Consider the following 23,647-nt stretch of genomic DNA (forward strand, 5'->3'; position numbering starts at 1 on the left):
TCTATCGAAAGGTCAACAGTTCAGCAGTTTGAATCCCTAGTGCTGCCATGTAACGGGGTGAACTCCTGTACTTGTCCCAGCTTCTGCCAACCTAGCAGTTCGAAAGCATGTAAAAAATGCAAGTAGAAAAATAGGGACCACCTTTGGTGGGAAGGTAACAGCGTTCTGTGTGCCTCTGGCGTTTAGTCATGCTGGCCACATGACCACGGAGACGTCTTCGGACAGCACTGGCTCTTCGGCTTTGAAATGGAGATGAGCACCATCCCTAGAGTCAGGAACGACTAGCACTTACATGCAAGGGGAACCTTTACCTTAATGATCAACATTCCAAACCAGGGACAGGCAATGTGTGACCCTCCAGCTGTTCTTGAACTGCGATTCCCATCCAGCATAGCCAGTGATGAAGGATAATTGGTTTTGCAGTCCAAAATGTTCTTATTCTGTAGCATGGTATTTTTGGCTAAATTGCTAGTGTATTTTATCTGTAATTTATTTCACTATCAACTGTCAATTGTTCAGAATAAAAATGCCAGGCTGGGACTTTTGCATTTTTCTAAGCTGTTCCAGTCACACAGCCAGATTATTACGCTCAGCTGGTAGTTTTCTCTGAAAATAAACTTGAAGTAAATACTTATTCTGAAAATAACAAATTGACATACTAGGATGAAAGAGCAGAGAGAATATGGTGGGGAAGTCTTCAAAGAAAAAACTGAGAGCCCAGAAACAAATCAAATTAGAATTTTGGAACCACAGTTCATTGTTTTTTTTTAAAGGAAAAAAGATTTATTTAAAGATTCCAAGTATGACACTATGTTTGGCTGATCTACTTATCTACATAACACAAAGGCCCTATTTGTGCAACATGAATGATCCAGTTCTCTTTAAGCCAATTAATTCACATAGACATACTCAGGGTACATGATCCCAAATGATAAAGATGGTCATTCAGAGACATTGTATTTATAAAGTCCTCATAGGAGGCATCACTTTCTTTACTTCATGCTCCACCCCCTAGGAAAGTAAATTTCAAATTAAAGTAGCCATCATGCAATTAAGGTGGGTGTCACTGCAGATTCATGGAGTTACACATCCCAACAGTATCTGTTCACTTTTCAGACATACACACCTGGAGGGCAATAAATGAAAAATCAAAAGGACTATAGAAATGAATGCCCACAGAAGGAGCATTTTATAGGGCTTCTCTAGTAGTATATTGTGATCAGTTGTTAAGAGGGAGTTAATTGTCTATTAAGTACCAATAGTTTGCAGGGGGGGGGGGAGAGGAAAGACTTCTTGCCAGGATAGGTTATGGGTCAATTAACTCAATTTTTGGAGTACACACATGATTAATTAGATACCCTTATAATCTAACTAAACATGTCATGCAAATAGCACCAGTAATAAGGAAGATAAGAGATAGGAAGGAATGAAAGGAATAAGATGAGAAATACAGGTTCAAGAGGGATGCTATCCTTGCCAACTAATTTCTATTTGTTCAAAAGGTTCCTGTTCTGACCTGAAGTTAGAAAATTTGGGTGAAAATGGCTGCCTAGCATTTTGAATGCAATTCAAGCAACATGTTAGCAATTTTGAAAGAAACTAGAAAAAGGCCTTCCCCAAGATTTAACTTGCTTGTTATTTTGGTGACCTAAGAATCTAAAGCCTGTGGTAGATCAGTTGGGCCTGTCCTGAATTCAGGGAGTTCCTGCCATTTTTAAATCAGTAACAATGATGCTTAATAATTCTCTACACAGAACATGATGATTAAACAGCCAGGCAGGAAGAAAAGGCCTGGAGGCTCTGAGGAAGCTTTAAAAACAAGAACCATTATTGTTATTAATGATGAGGTGATAGAACTCCACACTGCATGTCAATCTCCTGGAGGGAAACCAAACGTGACTCACACCATTTATGTTATGACTAAACCAACCAATATCAACATTTCTCCTGTCGAGCACAGTAATAAGCACATTTGCATGGATGCATTTGGGCAGAGGGAAAGGGAGGGCGGATATGTACAATTATGGATGGACAGAGAACCCCAGCCACTTTAGCTTTTCACTGTTTCCCGTTCTTTGTTTTCAGCATCTTCTGGGTATGCATGCCAGGTCAGTCTCTCTTCATAAAATGCTATCACAATTTGAGGGCACTTCACATTGGCTTCTTTTGCTAGAACCAGATCAGCCTCATCTGTGTCTTTCCTAAAATGATAAACAAAAAGCAACAAAATGAACATTGGTCACTAACTGGTTAAGCAAAAACATCCTATCCAACAGGTGGCACAATAAAAATAAACAAGGTTTTACATACCTATTTTATAATGGAAAACAGTAACAAAACAGCATCACTAGGAAACCACCAACAGCACTACCAGGAAGCCCCTATTTGAACTGCCAATTAATTTGGGATTATGAAGGGAGGCAGGTATTGCAAAGTGTCTGATACCTATTGATTTTATGAATTTTAGTTACATTTACTGCATATCATATAATATTGTACGTTTCAATGTGAATATGCTACTGCTTTAATAAGCAACTGCTCCTTCTGGACAATTCATTTATGGATGGATACTGCCAGCAGTTTCTTTTATCCCAGCTACTCTGGAGTGCTAGTGGCTAATTTAAGAGGACACTGCTGGTCCAGTGGATCCAATCTTTTGAAACTGAGGAGCCTAATGCTGCAGAAAGTTTACTGGTGTTGTAACTGCTATTAACATTCAAAAGAAAATCTCACTGCATCCTCAACTGCTATAATTGATAAAAGGGGACAGATGTATTTTTTCCATAATTCTATCTCCAGCTACAAAATGACTGAATTGCAAAAGGGAAGAGAAACATAGAGAGATATCTCCTCTTTAATTGTTTACAGGAGCTTTGTTTTTTTCAAGTAAGATGCCAAAATAAAATCAATCTGTAAAATCTGTTTTTAAAAAATATGTTCACTAACGTTTTGCCCGATTAACTAACCTGAAAGTTTTAATGACACATTTTTAGTGCAAATGCTTATATGAGTTGAAGACAGCAAGCCTCTTTTTGAGAGGCATAGCCATTTTCCAGAAGTATTATCTTAAAGAGGTAAATTTAAAAAATTTGCACCCATCTTTGGAATCTTTTATTCAATTTTGCCCAGTTTCACAAGAGATCCCCATAAAGATAATCAAGGGCAGAAAAGTACTCCAAATGTTTACAGTGCACCCTCTCCAAAAAAACCCTGTTCCTCAGATTCCCAAGTTTCATTTTCTTGATATATCATTTGGCCTTGGACTTGTATTTATGCAAATGTGTCTTTTCCTACTCTCTACAGTTATTTTAAAGACTTATTTTCTATTTTAAAATCTTAATACAAAGTCATATAAGATGAAAAGGTCCTACAGACAAATGAAAAATTGCAAAACTATTAAGCAAACAGAAAAAGTACACAACTCAATTGAGTTTGACACCCGTGTACCGGAGGGAACATCTGGGTGATACCTGGATGAGGAATTCTAACTGAAAAAAAGCATCAGTTGGTTTATTAGCTTTGTCTGTTGTTCAGTTCTACCCCTGCCCTACCTGTTTAACTACCATTCAAGGAATAGTAGTACTGATTAAGCAAACTTTAATTAATTAATGGCACTCTACTAAAGATTTCATCAGAATTAATCTTCACCCATTTAACTAAAGGGGCACAAATGACGAAAACACATTCTGAGACATCTCTTGTCTATCTGGATGCCCTATAACAGTGGTCACCAACTTTTCAGACCTCAAGGACCACTAAATTCATAATTTTCAATCCCGCGGACCACTAATATGATCTGCCTAATGACTGACTGGGTGGGCGTGGCTAAGTGGTCATGTGACTGGGTGGGCATGGCCAAGTCGATGCCTGTTGCGATATTATGCCATATGAACCCCTTTATGAAACTGTTTATAAAATTACTTATGTGCAAATATAAGCATGAGCAAGTTTTGAGAAATTGCTTATGTGCAAAAATATCAGCATAGGTAAGTCTGGCTAATTTTCATCATGTAAGCAGAAATCTGTTTGATGCCAAGGTTACAAAGATGTTTGCCAGTAAATGTAACAACACCTATGAGATAGCCATAGAACATTCCTTCTCTGATAAGGTCAGCTTCACAGAGCTTCAAAGAAGTTTGCTCCTACACACAATTATATGAGATTTATTAGTATGTAGTCAGGATGTTTCAAGATGTATTTCTGTTTGCTGTACCACGTAGGCAAAAAGCGGAGAACAAAGAACCACTTCACGGTAAAACTCCTCCCAAGAATCATGATCTTTCTCCCAAAATCATAGGCTTGTGGATGTGCTTGCAGTCACGTGTTCACGTGTTGAATATATGCTAATATGTAACCTCCCCTGCTTACCTTTTGTAACCACCCATTTTTACCTATACACAATAAAAGAGTTTGTCTCGGGCTAGCTCAGGGCTTGCTCACCCGAGGAGAATTGAACTCGCGTCTTCGTTCTCACTCCGTCCGGTGCGGATTGGCCGGACGATCTCGTGGCGAGCCCGCTGGCCGCGAGAAAAGCCACAGATGCCATTCATGTCAAGGGGTGCCTCACCAGCCTCTACTCGCCCCTCCCTTCCCAGCCACTCCTCACCTGCCCGCTCAGGCTCCTTAGGGCCCCAGCAGGTAGCAGTTGTTGGAACTAAGCAGCCACCAGGAGAAAGACTCCATAGTTTGAGGACCCCTGATTTCATGCAATATAAAAAATGCAAATAATTTTTCTGCGGACCACCAAAATTTTCTCGCGGACCACCAGTTTGTGACCACTGCCCTATTACATGGGTGTCAAACTTGTGGGCCGGATGCATCATGTGCTGCCCATGCCTGGTTTAGCGAAGGGAGAGGGAGAGAAAGTTGCAATATGTCACATGATGACACAAGTTTGACACCCCTGCCCTATAACTATGCCAGCAATTCTGATAAAAGAAATTAGAGGATGACTTTTGCATTTTTAGAAATTAGAGGATGACTTTTGCATATGTTCCCCAACGTTAGTACTTATAGTCTGTAATGCAAAAGCTTTTACAATAATCAGTAAGATTGTCAATTGTCAATGACAATTGATACAAATAAATGTTTAAGCCAAGATTTTACAACTGTAACCTTAATTTTGCTTTTTTTAAAAAACAGTAAGTACATTATTTCATATTCCAGCAGAGCTGAAAATATAGCTTTTCCTTTTTTTCTTTTGTCTATAAAATAAAAAACTTTAAAAATATATAGCTTTTCTTACAGCTATAAAGGTTACTGCTTACTAAATTTGCAAACAATTGCTACCTGATGAAATTCTCATTAGAAAATCTAATTTTTACTGGGCAAATGTAGAGCAAATGTAATAGGATTGCAATCTTAATTCAATAACCAAGTTAAAGAGTAATAACAATATGTGTTACTAATGAACATAAAGCCCATCAATTTCAAAGGTACAGTTGTGATCATAAGTTTACATATCCCGGCAGAATTTATGATTTCTTGGCCATTTTTCAGAGAATATGAATGATAACACAAAAACTTTTCTTTCACTCATGGTTAGTGTTTGGCTGAAGCCATTTATTATCAATCAACTGTGTTTACTCTTTTTCAATCATAATGACAATAGAAACTACCCAAATGACTCTGATCAAAAGTTTACATACCCCAGTTCTTAATATGGTGTATTGCCCCCTTTAACATCAATGACAGCTTGAAGTCTTGTGTGATATGTGTGGATGAGGCTCTTTATCTTCTCAGATGGTAAAGCTGCCCATTCTTCCTGGCAAAAAGCCTTCAGGTCCTGTAAATTCTTGGGCTGTCTTGCATGAACTGCACATTTGAGATCTCCCCAGAGTGGCTCAATGATATAGAGGTCAGGAGATTGAGACGGCCACTCTAGAACCTTCACTTTATTCTGCTGTAGCCAATGACAGGTCGACTTGGCCTCGTGTTTTGGATCGTTGTCATGTTGGAATGTCCAAGTATATCCCATGCACAGCTTCCGGGCTGATGAATGCAAATTGTCCTCCAGTATCTTTTGATAACATACTGCATTCATCGTGCCATCAATTCTGACTAAGTTTCCTGTGCCTTTGTAGCTCACACATCCCCAAAACATCAGTGATCCACCCCCGTGTTTCACAGTAGGAATGGTGTACTGTTCATCATAGGCCTTGCTGACTCCTCTCCAAATGTAGCATTTATGGTTGTGGCCGAAAAGCTCAATTTTGGTCTTATCACTCCAAATGACTTTGTGCCAGAAGGCTTGAGGCTTGGCTCTGTGCTGTTTGACGTATTGTAAGCGGAATACTTTGTGGCATTTGCATAGTTGTGGCTTTCTTCTGGCAACTGGACCATGCAGCCCATCTTTCTTCCAGTTCCTCCTTATTGTGCATCTTGCAACAACCACACCACATGTTTTCAGAGAGTCCTGTATTTCACCTTAAGTTATTTGTGGGTTTTTCTTTGCATCCCGAACAATTTTCCTAGCAGTTGTGGCTGAAGGCTTAGTTAGTCTACCTGACCGTGGTTTGGTTTCAACAGAACCCCTCATCTTCCACTTCTTGATTAGAGTTTGAACACTGCTGATTGGCATTCTCAATTCCTTGGATATCTTTTTATATCCCTTTCCTATTTTATACAGTTCAACTATCTTTTCCCACAGATCCTTTGACAATTCCTTTGCTTTCCCCATGACTCAAAATCCAGAAATGTCAGTGCAGCACTGGATGAAGGATGCAAAGGTCTGTCAGAAGGCCAGAAACTCATTGTCCTTTTATACAGACACTAATTACATGCAAACAGATCACAGGTGAGGATTGGTTCCTTTAATAGCCATTCACACCCCTCTGTGTCAACCTGTGTGCATGTTATCAGGCCACAATCATCAGGCTATGTAAACTTTTGATCAGGGTCATTTGGGTAGTTTCTGTTGTCATTAGGATTGAAAAAGAGTAAACACAGTTGATTGATAATAAATGGCTTCAGCCAAACACTAAGTATGAGTGACAGAAAGGTTTTTATGTTATTCATATTCTCTGAAAAATGGCCAGGAAATCATAAATTCTGCCAGGGTATGTAAACTTATGATCACAACTGTAAGATTAAAAAAAATAATCTAAAGCACAGCACAGAGTTAATTACAATTAGTGTAGCTGAACTTTGCAATCTATTCTAAGACTGTCCTGATTAATTCCACTATATAGGAGATTAGGCTCTTTCGAACTAGGTAATTTACTGGTCTGAGTGCAAATGCACTCTAAGGAATAATTTGACCTTGGCCTACAAGCCTTAGGTTTGAATCTAAACCTGAGTCAAATCTCATTCTTTTAATTCAGTTCTTTTATAAATCAGTAAAAGCAATCTAAGTCACTAGAACGTGCAAACTTTTCTATAGTATTTACTGTAATTCTTATATACAGAAAGTACTCCAATAAACTATATATGTTTAGGATGTCTAAAATATTACTCTATTAGCTTTACTGAATACATTTCTTGTCCTTCAGAATTCAGATCAGCTGACAGTGATAACCCTACACATTCAAACAGTAAGCATTTTTATCTTATTTTGATCAATAATCTGGGATTTGAAAATTAGGGCCTCAAAGTATACAATCACTCCTAAATTACAACTGCAATTCAGGTGATGCTGCAGGAATGCTCAAATTAGGAATTGCAACCATTACGGGATAATTCAGAGACCTGTTTGCATTCACTCACAGCCCCCAGCCTTCGGTCACATAACAAAGAAAACATGATGGTGGAAAACTACCAGGCCCTTTAGTACATGCTCTTCCTTCCCTCCCCCCTCTTCTCCTTTTCTAAAGAGTAGCCTGCAGCTGGATCCCCGCCCCCACTAGCTTGCGAGGAGCAGCAGCCCCATCCATCTCAGCCTAGCCAGCTCTAGAGACAGGAAAGGATGACAAGGGCTTATTTTCTCCAGTGCCTTGTTGTGGGGGAAGACCTGCTCTCCTAAGATGGAATCCTGATGGGGTTTCGAAGGAGGAAGAGGGGGGCATGGGGGGGGAGCAGCAAAAGGCAATTTTCTTAAAGGCAGCTATGCTATAACCTCTGGCTGGCTGATAAGCCAGGCTCTGCTCTTTGTCTCGGCTTCTGCTGGGGGAGGGGCAGCTGCTGCATATGCAGCCTAGCCAACTCACTCTCTGTCTCTGCTGCCCTGCCTGTCTGTCTGCAGAGAGGCTTCCCGCAGAGATAAGCTCAGGAACAAAAACAAGAGGCAAGTCAAAACCTTTCCAGAAGGATTTCCTGTGCTCTCTCTACTTTGGGGGAACAAGGAGAGAGGCAGTAAATTTGCCTTCCTTTAAGCAAAATCCATACAACTGTAAGCTCAGGGTGGACTTGCATCTGTAAAGCAGCTTAACATCCACTCCAGGGAGAACAAAGCCCAGCCAAGGAACTGCCATTAAACCATGGCGCCTCACCCAAGAGTGGCTAATTTACTGGGGTTATTTCACAAAGGAGAAAATATTCAGTTATCAGACCCCAGGATGTTTAAAAAAAAAATTAAAAATAAAGAAACACACTCACCATTTCATTAGGAACATTAAATCTCCGCAGGAGTCTGTGGCTCCGATGATTTTTTCTGGCTCCAATCCTCTTTCAAAGCCCCTGGCAATATCGGTGCTCTGATGGAGAGAAAGTGAGAAGAAAAAGAGTTAAAATATTCCTATTCCTTAGCCATTTGTTAGTCTCCTCAACCATGAAGCAGAGGCTTCCAGGGCCACTCAGAAGCAGGTGATAAACAGATGCCATACGTGGCGTGATTGTAATTAGCAGCCGAGGAGGCCTTAATATCTTTCCTGCCTGTATTATTAATCTTTACACACACACTCTCTCTCTCAACACTACATGTTGGGAGAGGGAGAGATTGTGGAGGGGAAGGAAAGAAGCCTAAAAGGGAGGAGGGAGGGGGGGGGAAGACCGAAGTCGCCATGAAAATGAGCTAAAAAAGCGATGGGGGCAGATTGAGGGAATTAAGTCATCTTGCCTTTGCAGCAGCTGCTGCAGCAGCAGCCATTCGCGATTTCCAAAGCTCCCCATCCCTGCTACGCCTCCCCCGCTCCAGAGCGCACCACCTCTACGGGCTCTCACAGTCCTTGAGGTCTTTGTGCCGGTGGTGCCGTCGATGGGTGTGTCCCATTCATGCAGAAGGGGGGGAATTTTTGGTTGGTTGTTGTTGCTGCAACCGAGAACTTAAGCCTCCGGGGGCCCCAGACAAGGGTCAATCAGCTCCCTCTGCACATACCATCTGAAGGCTGGTAACAGCTTTCAGTCACTGCAAGCCTGGAGCGAGAAGCGTTCTCCCTGCTTTGCAGCAGCAGCAGCAGCACCACCACCACCGCACGCTATTCTGCTAGAGATCCACACATTTGTTGCTCACACATACTGTCTAGCAGATGCAGCTATGCAGACCAAGCATGTCAGAGGCAGACTGCCTGGGTTTTTTTGGTTTTTTTTGCAAGTACTAAAGCCAGTTGCAAAGTGTGAAAGAAGGAAAAGAAAAGAAATGCATTACAATAAGCTGCAATAGTTAAGTGGAAGAAAAGAAACGGAAACAAGATCGAACCAACTCATTTAATGATTGGTACAACCCAGAGGAAGGAAGGAAGGAAGGAATTTACAAATTGTGCCATCTATTGCAAAAGAAATCCATCAAAAAGTACTTAAGCACACTCGCCTTTTAATTTTTCAAAAATGTTTAATATTATGGACAGGATTTTTTTTTAAACCTAAAAAAAAGACAAATTCATTTAGTGTGGGAAATTTTAAGATACAAATTGATCTTAGCCTCCCAAGACATGCATATGGTGATGATAGAAAAAACTGAGAACTTGATGCAGAATTAAAATTAGAAAAAAAAATCCAATGTATCTAGATTCAGCAGAAATGGGTACCTACAATCCTCCAATATCTCCAAGATACTGCTAAACCACAACTCCCAGAATGCCTTATTACTGGCCAAGGGAGTTGAGGTTTTGGGGAGTTGTAGTTCAGCATTTTACGTGGAGTGCTATAGCATCCCCATTCAATTTAGATACCAGTAAATAGGCATACGAAAAGAGTTTCTGAACATTTAAAAAATATCTAATTCCTTAAAAGTACCAGCAACCATTAAAATTAGTGTAGCCTTAAAGATTGCTACTATATCAGTCAGCAACTTGGTAGAAAAATTTCTTCAAACCAAAGGTCTTGGTACATACAAATTAGCCAGAGCAGTAACAGAATAATAGACTGACTAAATTATATTACTTTATAAAATTCTGTATTTTCAGCAGGATTTGTAACTATCATTAAGATTTGGTCCTACATTGTGAGATTGTAGGCCACTTATCTGTGACTACAGACAAGAGTTTTGTCTAAGCAAGCTTGTAAACATATTTAGCAAATTTAGAGACTGCCTATTTTACTCACAACACGCAGACAACTTCTTTTTCCCTCTGATCGCATTTGAAGGTTTTGAAGAAAGTTTGATTTGTTTGGGTTTTATATCTGTATATATGTACAGTTTATTAATACCATTTTGGGATGTCCAAAAAGCAGATCATACAACTTTTAATTTAAAACACCAATGCAGAAGGGAATGCTGATATTCCCTCCGGTAAATATTCCCAAAGCCAAATTCCATTACTGAAAATAAATTTAGTAAGTTAAAGATGTCACACCTTTGCCTACATTCTCCTCCTGTGCTTTAAATGACATGCCCCAAATCTGCCTTGCATATAAATAAATAAAATCTATTCTAGAAGACGAGAAAGCCCTTCATTCTTCAAAAGGCTTGCAACCAGCCATATAGAGAAAAAAAGAAAGTGAAAACCACCATCACCACCACCAATAATTTTAAAAATCCAAATAAATACTTTTCTTTGAGTATAGTGCCTATTGGAAGAAATATCCATCTGGTTCAGTTCCAAGCCAGGAGGAAGGCACTGGAAATAAAATGGAGGCTGGAGGCTGATGGGAAAGAGGGTCCATTTATTGATGAACAAAACCACATTTGTGGTTCTGGTGCAGCTGACCAAATGGAATTGTGAATGGGTGGTTTTTATACCTTCTTTGGGCTTTGTATTTGAGCTTCCTGTTCCTGTGCTTTAAAATTCTATTGGCTGTTGTGAGATTCCTATGGGGTCATGTAGGGATCATAGCTGGCTCTAGAGGCAAAAGAGGAAATGCAAATCCCATGTTGTCAGAAATGCTTGTCGGAGTGAAATTTGGTTGAAATTTCGACTGCTCTGGGGGTGGTGCAATGTCTGAAATACCCTTAGGCGATTGTACAATGTAATGAGCTCTGTGTCTACTGCCACAGAGAGGAAGGGGTCAAGCTATTTTCCAAGGCACCCAAAAGTCAGACAAGGAATAATGGATGGAAACTGATCAAGGAGAGATTCAACCTAGAAATAAGGATAAATTTTCTGACAGTGACAAAAATCAACCAATGGAACAGCTTGCCTTCGGAAGTTGTGGGAGCTTCATCACTGGAGGCTTTCAAGAAGAGATTGGACTGCCTTTTGTCAGAAATGGTTTCCTGCTTGGGCAGGGGGTTGGACTAGATGACCTACAAGGTCCCTTCCAACTCTGTTAATCTATAATCTTCTGCTATATGATAATGGGTTAATCCTGTTATGTTCTGAAAGGTCATGTCCTGTTCTTAATTCCATCAACCTGAAGCTGAAGGTCTTTTGTTTTGTAGAAAGGCTGGCCCAGTCTTAATGGATACAAAATATCTGCTTTGGGGAGATGCTATTAAGAAAGAGTGAGTGTGCTTCCTGCCTCTAACAAAACATCTTTCTCCATTTCACCCTCTGAGGAAATATAATATCCTGCCCTTTTTAATATTCCTCAAAACATTTCATTCTTCTAGGAGAGGGTAGGCCCTGACTTTCTATATGCCATTAGTACCGCAGAATCTTGAGATACCAAAGCACTTTTATAAAAGAGACCTACCTTTAACAAGCTTCATTATATTCTTGTCCCCTAGAGGATATAGGAGGCTGAGGTACAATCTACAAACCACACATTATATGCATGCACAATATTTAGTAAACTACCAAATGTGCACAATCTGAATTGATCACTCCTCTACAACTAGAGCGTTTCTCAAAACCCTAAACTGACATCTTGTAATATAGATTCAATGGCTGGATCAAACTAATACAAGACAATAACTTAAAAGATTTGTTTTTCAGGGCTGGATCTAGATATTGAATATGTTTTGGGTTCCTATTCATCCAGGCAAAAGTGTATCTTGTTCTTAAAACATTACAAACACCCACATACTGTAATAACCTTGCAAAATATTTTAGACAAGATAAAGAGAATTGAATATAAGCATCCACCTAGGCAAAATTTAAGACTTTTCTTTTAAGTTAATATTGTCTTGTGCTCCTGGTTCTTCTGCTATCTAAGTTTCTTCTTCTGCTCTCTAAGATAACTCACACGTCTATTGAACTCAAAAATAGCAAATAAGTGAAATATGTGTATTATTGCACCAATTACTTTTCCTTTCAAGTCTGATGTTACAATCCCAATTCCCTAACAGCAAATAGTTCAAACCTGTCTTTCTACTCAAAAATAGCAGATAACTGAAAACTGGAGTGATGCGTACAAGTCCATTTTAGATTGGCTTCTTTTCCTTCTTTATAACATACTGTGGGAAGTATACTCCAAAAGGACAGTGCCAGAAACCTCACAGCACCAGAAACCTCAGAAACAATGCCAAGAGACTCAAGCCAGCCCTTCCCCCTTTAAGAAAACCCCAGGCAAAAACACCAGCTGAAAGGAACACTTAGATAAGGGGAATCAAGCTAAAAATAAACTCTTCAAGATAAAGGGAAACTCCCTTTTTCCTGAGTCCCTGACAGGATTAACTCCTAGGACAGGAAAAACAAAAGACCTGGGACCAAGATTAACTCAGGAAAACAAAACTAGAATCAGAAACACATCAAAACCCATCAAGCTGCAGGAGCTTCAAAGGGGAATTAAGCATAAAAGGCTCAGAGTCACTCTTCCAAGTTTGCTTGCAAGCTAGGAACCCTCGAGCTGTGTCACTATTTTTTTTGCCTTCCTGAATTAAAGGATCCCTTTTCTGGCAGCTGGCTTTCATGTCTATTTCTTCTCAGCATCAGTGACTGCTTCCCAGTTGGGAAAGGAACTCAGGAAATTTTCTTCCAACAATACCCTCTTAAGATCAGAAAGTGAGCCAGAAGTAACTACTAAGGGGGGCTAAGGGGAACATCAAAGGGGTGATTGGACATTGTACTCTTTGGGATATACAGACACTGCAACAAGATATATAATACAGTAAGGAATGTTCTACTAAAAAGATGTTTTGCTGACTACCCTCTTAATCATATCTAAGTACTAGAGAAGATACCTACATAACAATAACATTAATTAAATTTATAACTTACAGAAAGGGAGCAAAATTGCCATGTAAGTTATTATCAGAGCAAAATGGAGTCAACTATATGCACATTTTTTTTACAAAAATACCATATATCAAATCATAGGAAAAAGGTGTACAAAGAACACAATGCTCAGAAACACATCTGATCAACATCATTGCCAATCTATGATTTCCAGTAGCTCTCCACTACTTGTACAGCCTCCTCAGAAGGCTAATTTATGGGTTGAATGTATATTTAGAATATTAACTGCTGTTAAGATTGCAAAGCCTGTTTAATAACAATAATTAAATAGCATGAAGAAATTAGGAACGTTTAGCCTTGAGAAAACTGAGGAAGAATAATGAAAGCATTCTTCAAAAACATGGAAGGATATTTATTTATCAAATTTTTACATCACCCATCTCACCTACATGACTCTGTGATATCTTCTTAGATCACTAAATTTAAGTTAAAGTCAACTGAATGGAATCTTCAATTAAATGTTAGGAAAAATATTATAAAGGCAAAAGTGATAATGGAAGCAACTATCCAGAGATGTTACTGGACACATTCACTGAATGTGTTGAAGCAGAAGCTAAAAAGACACTTATTTTAATTTGGATTCCTGTACTTAAGAGGAAATTAGGCTTCTATGAATCCCTGGAATGCATAGTTCCAATCAATCATAGTTGCTCTGAAAAAACAGAGGCACCATGTTGAACAGGAAACCATGGCAACCTAAAATGTTAAAAGAGTTGAAGTAGCTCTGGCAGGAAACAAATAATTCATTTCACAACTGACAGATTTACTTCCCACATTTTAAGGAAAAATCATAATGGTTTTATAAAACTGTAATCAGAATACACTGATAATAATCTGCTGGATATGAAATGTTTGACCTTATTACCTCTCATGATTTCATTAAGGGCTAAGAGTAGAGTGCAGATTTGAATCTCTAATGACTTAGTCATAATTTTATATAGGCATAGATGTAAAGGGCATGGCATTTTTTTTTCCAAATAAGACTCTTTAAAAAAAACATGGAATTACAGATGATTTTTCTCTTCCAGAGGGGAATGGCAAGATGTAAAATGCCACTCATAAGATCCTCATTTATATAAATTTCACAGGTTCACAGTGCCCAGTAAAGATGTCTTTTAATACTATATAACTTGAATGAATGAATGTGTAAACATAATGTATATTTAGGTTATAACTACAATTTTTACGACCAAATCCACTGAAAGCAGATTCCATGCAGCATATTGTACAATGGTTAAAAATAACATGAAAAAACATGTAATTAGTGGAAACATCACAACCAAAATCAATAGTAAGCATCACACGGGCACCTTATCAACCTGTCCCATAGCTTGTGAAACAAGCCATATATTTAAAGAATATTTCAGGGTCAGGCAGTCCAAACTTCCAGAAGGATCTATTCCAAACCTCAAGTACTATGACAGGGAAGGCATACTTCCAAAGACAAAGCAAGGGACAAATATCCAGTACACTGAATTCAGTGAGCATCTAAACTCCCAGAAAGGTTCTTTTCCCTGGTTTCCTCATGAATCGCATCTGCTCTGAACATCCTATAATTTCAGCACCAAAAGTTTCAGCACATTTAGATGCACATTTCTCCCCCCACCCCCAAGAGATTCTTAAACTACAGACTTTCAAAGCTCTTTTTTCTAGAGACAAAAGTTGGAAGAAGTTGAAGCAAACTAAAGATAATAAAAAGGAAGAATCTATCTAGGCAGAGAAGTCTTCAGCCTCATGCATTCTTTGTTTATTGTCACAATTAAGAATCTTGCTTCAGCCAGTCTTTCCAATGATAAATTGCATTTCTTCAGCTCTTAATCCACTCTACATAGTGCCCTGTTTGATTGTTAATCTTTATTATATTTTAAAGGTTGTAATTACTTTAGTGCTTCTTTTCTTTACAGTGGTAAAGAAAATAGTGGTGGCAATTAGTTTAAAATACAGCTTTAAAATACAATTACCTTAGAATGTAGTGGTGGCAATTAGTTCATTCTGTTTTACAAGATAGTTTTCCACAAGAGACATGTAAAAATTAACACAAACGAAGTAGGAGCTTTATTTTGAAAAGATGTTTTTCACTCCTGATATTATTTGAAAATCCAAACTGAAGTTTTCTGTCCAATTTTAAAACGCAGGAAGAACTGTCTAAATAAGAATGCCAAACAGAAATTGTCATAAAAAGAGGAAAGATCTTCAACGATACTCACCTCTCTCTTTTTTTTGGTTTTTATCTCTTCAGCGTTGTTGGCAAGGCTAGACTTTCGCTTGGTGCCCTCTGATTTCTCCCGAGGCTTGTTTTCACCTTCCTTCATTTTTTTGTATTTTTTCATAAACTCAGCAATCAGTTCAGGGCAATCAAGGTTCTTTTCAGGTTCCCAGGTATTATGCTCCCTGACACAACAAGAGATGGGCAACAGTGGGGGGAGAGTAACAAACAGAAGAAAAAATGAAGGCATTCCCACTCAGTGATCACAAACGTCAACTGAGAAGTGAGAGAAGTCATAATTTATAATCAACGTATGAAAGGACAGTTCCATTTTTTCCCCAGGAATTCATGACATTTACCAAAATAAATATAATTATTTCTCAAGTTTACTGAAAACTAGATTTGCTTTAAAACTCAGGCTTATACATTATGTTTTGCATTATGTTCTAATCTTAAGATAATTTTTATAAAATGATGTATCATTGGTATTTGTCACCAGAGAGATTGTCTTGAGTGTATACATATACTTCGAATCTTTGTTGAAAATGTGAATAACATGAAGGAACATTTTATCATGTGTGATGGACATGTAAAAAAGCTAAAAAATATCTTGGATACTAATAATACAGGTAGTCTTCAAGTTAATATCACAATTGGACCCGAATTTCCATTGCTAAGCAAAATGATTGAGACCTGATTTTACGACCATTTTTACATGGTTGTTAAGCAAATTACTGTAGTTAAGTGAATCATATGGTCATTAAATAAATCCAGCTTCCCCCATTGACTTTCTTATCAGAAGCTAACTGGGAAGATTGCAGATGCTGATCACATGACCCCAGGCACCGCAACCATTCTAAATACATGCTGGTTGACAAGCACCTGAATTTTGGTCATATACTGGTAACTATTGGGATGCTTCAACAGTCATAAGTGCGAGAACTGGTTGTAAGTCACTTTTTGCAATGCTGTTGTAAATTTGAATGGTTGTTAAGCAAATGGTTGTAAGTCAAATATTACCTGTACACTAATTCAGAATATTTTAAAAGTTAACATGCAATTGAAACCAGACACCTTTCTTTGAGGACTAATGGATAAACAACTAGAAAAAAGCTATGGAACTTTGTTTTTTACATGTGATAATTGCATGCTCATAAGTGGAAAAGTTTTATAATACCCACAATAGAGAAATGGCTGGTGAGTATGATTTATCCAGAGATGAATAAATTAACTTCTTTACTTAGAGAAAAAACAATATTTTCATTTATGACTGATTGGAAACCCCTTATAGAATGTAAAATGTAAAATAGAAAAATGTAGTTTGCAAAATATGATATTCAGGCACTTAAGAAATTTGTTATATTTATCTACCAATCTCATTCCTGCATAGGGCTGTTATTTACAAGTCAGTTTTGATACCTTGATATACAGATAGTCCTCGACTTACAACAGTTCGTTTAGTGACTGTTCAAAGTTATAAGGGCACTGAAGAAAGTGACTTGTTACTGTTTTTCACACAGGACTCTTGCAGCAAGCACATGAATGTGTGACAACTGACTCACATTTATGACGGTTGCAGTCTCCCGAAGTCATGTAATCCCTTTTGCGACCTTATGACAAGCAAAGTCAATGGGGAAGCCAGAATCACTTAAGAACCATGTAGTTGTAACCATGTTACTAATTTAACAACTGCAGTGATTTACTTAACAAATGTGGCAAGAAAAATTGTAAAATGGAACAAAACTCACTTAGCAACATAAATTGCGAGCTCAATTATGGTCGTAAATCGAGGATTACCTGTATAAAACATTAAATGTACATCTTTTTATAGAAATGCATATTCTAAGAATCACTTTTACAAATGGAACATATCCAGGCAAAGGGCATTTTCCCAAATATTAGGTGGATTTCCTGTATACCAGACCAGCATGACATTTAAAATGCAAAGTATTTGTCAGAAGACACCCTTATCTTACACATCCGGTTTCTTAAGATGGCAATTAAGATGTTAAATAAATGCTAATAAATAATATAATAACCCTTTATTAAAGCCAATTAAAACCACATGGCAGCAAACTAATATCTGAGTGTCAAATAAACACTTTATCCAGGCTAGAAGAAGAAATTAAAGAAATCCACTCAAGGAAAAAAGACATGTTGAGATGAAGGGGAAAAAATCCCACAGGTTAATTAGGCTAATTTGTATCCAATATATGGATCACATATGCTAAATAAATAAGATCACAGCAAAATACCATATATATCAACACATTTTGGGAATAATAAAAAAGATTAAGCTTATATGCCACCCAACTCCAAACAAGTCTGGAGATTAATAATCAACAGCTATTTTACCTCGGTAACAGAGTAAAACAGATTAACTGAAATATTGCAAGCCCCCGCCAAATATAGAAAGTTTCTAATTTTTTGCTGTGATATCAGAGGGACCTGCTGTTTCAGTTGCTGCACAATAGGTCAACATCTCAATACTGGCTTGATGGATTTACCTTCCTACAATCAAGTAGTGTGCATCCATTTAAATATCACATCCTTAAATCTGAATCTTGTAGATAATGATTTACAAACAGATAACCTACTTTGATCTTTTGGAACTGTAAAGCTAACTGGCAGAACCAGGTTAATAAACCAGGATACAAATACATATGAATACACACATTCACAAACATCTTTTTGAGAGCAATTATTCTGTAGTAAGTTAAGTGAGAAGGAATGTTCATCTTGGGTGCTTAACACCCCCTCACTCTTCTGCATATCTTGCTCTGATACACTCAACTGGGCAGTTATCTATTCACTTAAGCTCCATTACATAATCCTGGAAATTCTGCTTGGCCTATCTTGGCTTCACAGATTTTCAGGCATTATCTTGCAGTTTTCAATTTACTTTAATTGCTATAGCAGCTAGAAAGGTCCTTTAAAAAAGTAAAAACGGAAATATCCAGGATGCTGTTTAACATCCAATACCAAAATTCTGTGCTTTTATAGCATTCAAGGAGCTTACAAAATTTCCCTATGATGCAATAGAGAGATGATATTAATTTAAATGGTAACTCAATTAAATCTCAATCCGATTTGATGTTAAAATAATGTTAAATTTATTGCATATGATGCCATGGTAAAAATTAATCCATAAGGCCTTCCAAAAGAACCATGCATCTGGCCTGCTTCTGAAAGGTCCTGAGGATCCTCGCCTTGGGGACAAGGTATTCTAAAGGAGGGAGCTGCTACAGAGAACACCCATCACTAGCCTCCCCCGGCCCTGCAGTACTTCCTGATAGGTTGGGAACTCTTAGTTGTTTGGGTAGGAGGACAGAAACAGCTGGGAAAAGGCACTACTTAAGATGCCCAGGTTTTGAGCCATTGTAGGGCTTTGTAGATAATTATCTTGAATTGCACTTGGAAACTTACTGATAATCAGTGCAGCTCCTGCCACAGAGGCAGTTTTGTAATTCTTGGCTGAGCGTGCATATTGTATGAAGCTTCCACACAGTCCTCAAGGGGAGCTCCAAGTACAGCAGGTTATAGTAATCTTATTTGAAGATGAGAAAGGCGTGAAGTCATCTTCAGTGCACTGTGTTCCAAGGAAGCTGCACTGGTGAACCAGTTGAAGCTGTGCAAAAGCCCTTCTGGCCATGGTCTCCACCCGGTCTTTGACCAGTAGCCATTCACAAACCCAAACTGATTGCAATCGTGTGCTTTGCCCAAAGGTGCACAAAGCTGGTGCAATCCTAGAATCAGACATTCTCTGAAACAATAACTACTCTGTCTTGCTTGGGTTGAGTATGAACCTGCTTTTCCCCACTCAGACTGTGACTGTCTCCAGACATCAGGTCATGACTTCTATCTTTCTCCTAGTAGGCCTAGGGTAGAGAAGTGTAATCACTTATAGATGATACTTTGTTCCAAACCAACAGATAACTTCTCCCAGTGGTTTCATATAGATGTTGAAGAGGATAGGGGAAAGGACTCAACTAGGGACCTCATACAGAATTGTCTAGGAGTCTGACCTCTTTCCCTCCACAGTCAACATCTGGACACCTCAGGTAGGAGTGGAACCATTACAGAATCGTGCCTCCACCTCTCATCCCTTGCAGGCAATGCAGAAGGACTGTGGTCGACGGTATCAAAGAGATTCAGAAGAACAAGGATGGTCACGTCCAAGCCTCAATGTAGGACAGCCAGAAGAGTGACCAACATGCTTCCATCCCATGCTCAGGTCTGAACCCAAACTACCAAGGGCTAAGATAATCCACCCTCCAGAGCCTTCTGCAATTGCAGCACCACCACTTAATCAAAAAAGGAAGAGGATGTTTGTTGTATCTAGTCCTGTTTTTTAAGGAAGTTCTTCTTTAGGGGCTTCTAGGAATTCCCCTTCTCTCAAAAGAATGATTGATTACAGCCTGGATGCTACTTCTAGTCCCCTGCTTGACTGCTTTTATTAGCCAAGTGGGGCAAAAGTCCAATCCACAATGGGGAAGCTAAGATAACAGAATTATTGCAGAATTAATATATTATAGTGTGGAGTGCAGGGAATTAGCTTTTTTTTCTCTCCATGAAGCGCTTTAAGCAATAGTGCTGGTGAATAACTCAAGTGGAACTACCAACTCTGTGAAGTGAGAGAGGGAACGCAGATGCCAGTATTTCCAAAACACATTTTAAGGTCCCAGGCTTTGCCTCATGACCCACTTATTTAAATGGATGCACGCCACTCTTATTTGGAGTGAGCAAAGCAAGCTCCCACCTGTGGGGTTTACCTTCCTCCTTTAAGGGAAAGCTTGAATAATGGCAATGGATTTTTAATTTGAAACACTGCCTGGAGCTCTGCTACCAAGAAAGATCAAAGCCCATGTCAGAAGGAAAGTTGGACTTACTCAGAGAATCCTTTCCACTTGAGAAGATACTCCACTTGACCCTTCACAACACGCCTGTCTAGAACCTTCTCCACAACATATTCCTCCTCTTCTTCAGAGGACGAACTATCTGCTGTCCTCTTGTTTCTTTTTCCCATAGCGCAGAAGTTGTACCTAATGCACCAAGGCTACCCAATTCCTGCAAATCGGAAGTGAAATGTTAATTGGTGGTAACTGCAAACCGGTTTCTGTTTCCATAAATCTCATGCTAAACATCCATCCATATAGTACACATATCAAAGGTCTCATATCTGATTACTAACATTCATTGCTTAACAGGGAAATCTAGAAGCATATTTTAGAGGAGAATTTTGATACCAAGGAGAAATAAACAGTTAATATTTTTCTTACATGTTCTCCTTTAAGATGGTTGATACAAGCATAATAATCCACAAAACCACATACAATTTTAAAGCTACCTACAATTCAGCTAAAACATCAACCATTTTGATACCAGTTGCTAAAGACTGTGCAGCTGAATTAATTGATATAATTTATAACATCCAGAAAATAGTTTCTCTTTCATCTCATAAAAAAATCCACAATGGTAAAATTAGCCCACAAATTATTAAATACCAATGTTTTATTTATTGCAGATCTGACTGGAATTCAACAAACTGAGCATTGTTTGGCTGTTCATTTTAAATTCAAAATTCTTTGTACATAAACAATGAGAATATCCAAATCAAGGCCCAATCTCCTACATTTATTAGCATATTCTTAAGCCCTATTTATTTAAATTCTATCTTTCCTCTAAAAAGTGTTTTAACATAGGGATCAATTATTTAAAATGAATGACTGAAACCAAGAAAAAGTCTTGTCCTTGCCTCTGTCCACAGAAATTTATTTGTGCAGTATCTTATTCTTAAAATGAATGGTAATTTCACACATATTTTAAATGAATAATTCATTTACAGCTTCCAGAAAACAGAATTATTTGTCATTGTCATCTGCTATGTACACAGGGCCTGTAAGACTGTTTAAAAATCTTCTCAAATGTAAACATTTAAAAGTTTGAGAAGTTTAAAAATCTTCTCAAGCAGAGGGAGCATCCAGATTATTGTTCTCCCACGTTTTCCCTACCTTAATATTTACTTAAGTGCATGAAGAAATGCACCTCCCACTTTTTTCACCTTTAGCACTTTTTACAGATCTTCTTGAAAACAAATTAGAATGAAACTTTGTTAAGTCACTGACTGAATTCAGACTTTTCTACTCCACCTTGGAGCAGAATTAAAAATTTCCAATTTAGCTTACTTTGCCTCAGGATCCAGGTTCCACCAAATCCAATATATAGTCACAGAAAACTCTGGTGAACTTCAGGGGTTACTAACGTTATGACGTTAGAATAATGTTGAACATTAAAAAGCATACTTTTCGTGCTTTCTGCTAATCACTGTATATGTATTCAATATAAAGGTTTCCAAATAGGCATTTCACTTTCTGGAAGTAAGAACTAATGAACTCATTTGTACTTACTTTGGAACACAGTACAAAGATAAATTTGTTACTTTAGTACAAAGATAAATCTAAGTAACTTAATTGAGGAAAGAAAAGGCAGAAAGTATGTCAAATTGGAATCTACAAGAAGTTACCATTAGAACAGGAACTGTATTTATTTGATAGTCTACATCCTATTTTTCAAAAGCTCAAGGCGGCTTCCATGGGGATTGCACTTCATTTCATCTCCACAACACTCTTGTGAGATGGATTAGTCTGAAAGAGAGTGACTGGCCCAAAGTTACCCAGTAATTTTTCATGGCTAAAAGTGGATATGAAGCTGGGTATCCTTGATCAAAATCCAACACCTTAACCATTATACTATAGCACAATGATGGCTAACCTTTTCCAGACCAAGTGCCCAAAGCGCGCAAAATCCCCAAAATACAATGCATGTGTGCCCCCTGCCCCCACGCATGTGGCCCTCCCATACATGCCCTTCCCCCTGCACATGCATGGCAGAGACTCAAAGACCAGCTAGCCGGCAGGAGGCATGTGCGCATGTGTGGCAGAGCTGAACTGGGGCGATGGCTCACGTGCCATCAGAGAGGGCACTGCGTTCCACCTCTGGCACAGATTCATAGGTTCACCAACACGGCTATAGCATAATGCTCAGAAAATAAACGTTTGCTTATATTGCTAGATTGCCCTTATTACTCATGTTATAGAAGCATATAAACATTTTAACATTTATAGTGTTAGATATAGCGACTAGGGAAACAGCAAAGGAGTCATTCTGGGAATATTAGGAATGTGGATGGAGAATGGATTTCAAAAAGAAAGATCTAGAAATAAAAAGGAGGGGGGGAAGAGAGACATGACACTCTTGACAGCAAGAAATATTTGATATGAAATATTTAAATCTTTGCTGCAAGGGTAATTGGATGTTTATTTCGTTAAAAAAAACACCTTCAAATATTGCTCTACTTCTACACAATTAAAAGATAAACACATTATCTTAAATCCTCATCTTCCCATTGCAAAAACAAGACATACACATACATAATAAGTTATTTATATTCATAGCAGGTAGATAATTCATTTGTTAATTAGGTAATTTAGTGGACTTATTGATAAACAAAATTAAATTTTTTAAAAATGCCATACAAATAAGTGGAAGTTTGAGTCAAAAGTGGAGTTGAAAGACTAAATAACTGAAATGATTGATTCTTCTTATGACCTAGAGTCCCACTGCTACAGCTACAATAACCTGGACTGCAGTGATGTTGTGTTCATGGATCAGTAGTTAAAAGTACTGTCACAGCTACTTATACAAAGGCATTATTTTCCCAGCAATTTATAACTTGGCTATAAACATTCACCGCAGTTTGAAATATTGACTTAGGAGGACTCAGCTCTGAGTGAATGCTAATATTCCGCCCTTCAAGGAAACATGTGGATTTGATTGATTATATGTTCTTAGTGAACCCATAGACTTCTTCCAAGATGATCTGTCTCCAATCTGGCTCTTCAGGTCTTCCAAGAGTAAAAAATCAATTACCTGTACCACATGAGTTACCAGACTACAAGAGGGAAGGGGAGTAATTATACTTTCCTTGGACAATTATAAATTACATTCCCAG

The 23,647-nt window shown here is 38.2% G+C and overlaps 1 protein-coding gene across 3 annotated transcripts in view; it reads right to left on the reverse strand.

The window, feature by feature from the left end:
* Nucleotides 1-1,241: 1,241 nt before the first annotated feature.
* The window catches only part of CBX5 (chromobox 5), a 49,325-nt gene continuing 26,919 nt past the window's right edge, over nt 1,242-23,647 (reverse strand). For all 3 annotated transcript variants that reach the window (XM_058173870.1, XM_058173868.1, XM_058173869.1), the window contains exons 2-5: nt 20,526-20,703; nt 15,638-15,821; nt 8,533-8,630; nt 1,242-2,201 (exon numbers count right to left, since the gene is read on the reverse strand). In XM_058173870.1, coding sequence (XP_058029853.1) covers nt 2,051-2,201; nt 8,533-8,630; nt 15,638-15,821; nt 20,526-20,662 — 570 coding nt within the window. In that variant the 5' untranslated portion in view covers nt 20,663-20,703 and the 3' untranslated portion in view covers nt 1,242-2,050. The remainder of the gene's footprint in view (nt 2,202-8,532; nt 8,631-15,637; nt 15,822-20,525; nt 20,704-23,647) is intronic.

Source organism: Ahaetulla prasina, chromosome 2 (assembly GCF_028640845.1).
Source record: "Ahaetulla prasina isolate Xishuangbanna chromosome 2, ASM2864084v1, whole genome shotgun sequence".
NCBI lineage: Eukaryota > Metazoa > Chordata > Lepidosauria > Squamata > Colubridae > Ahaetulla > Ahaetulla prasina.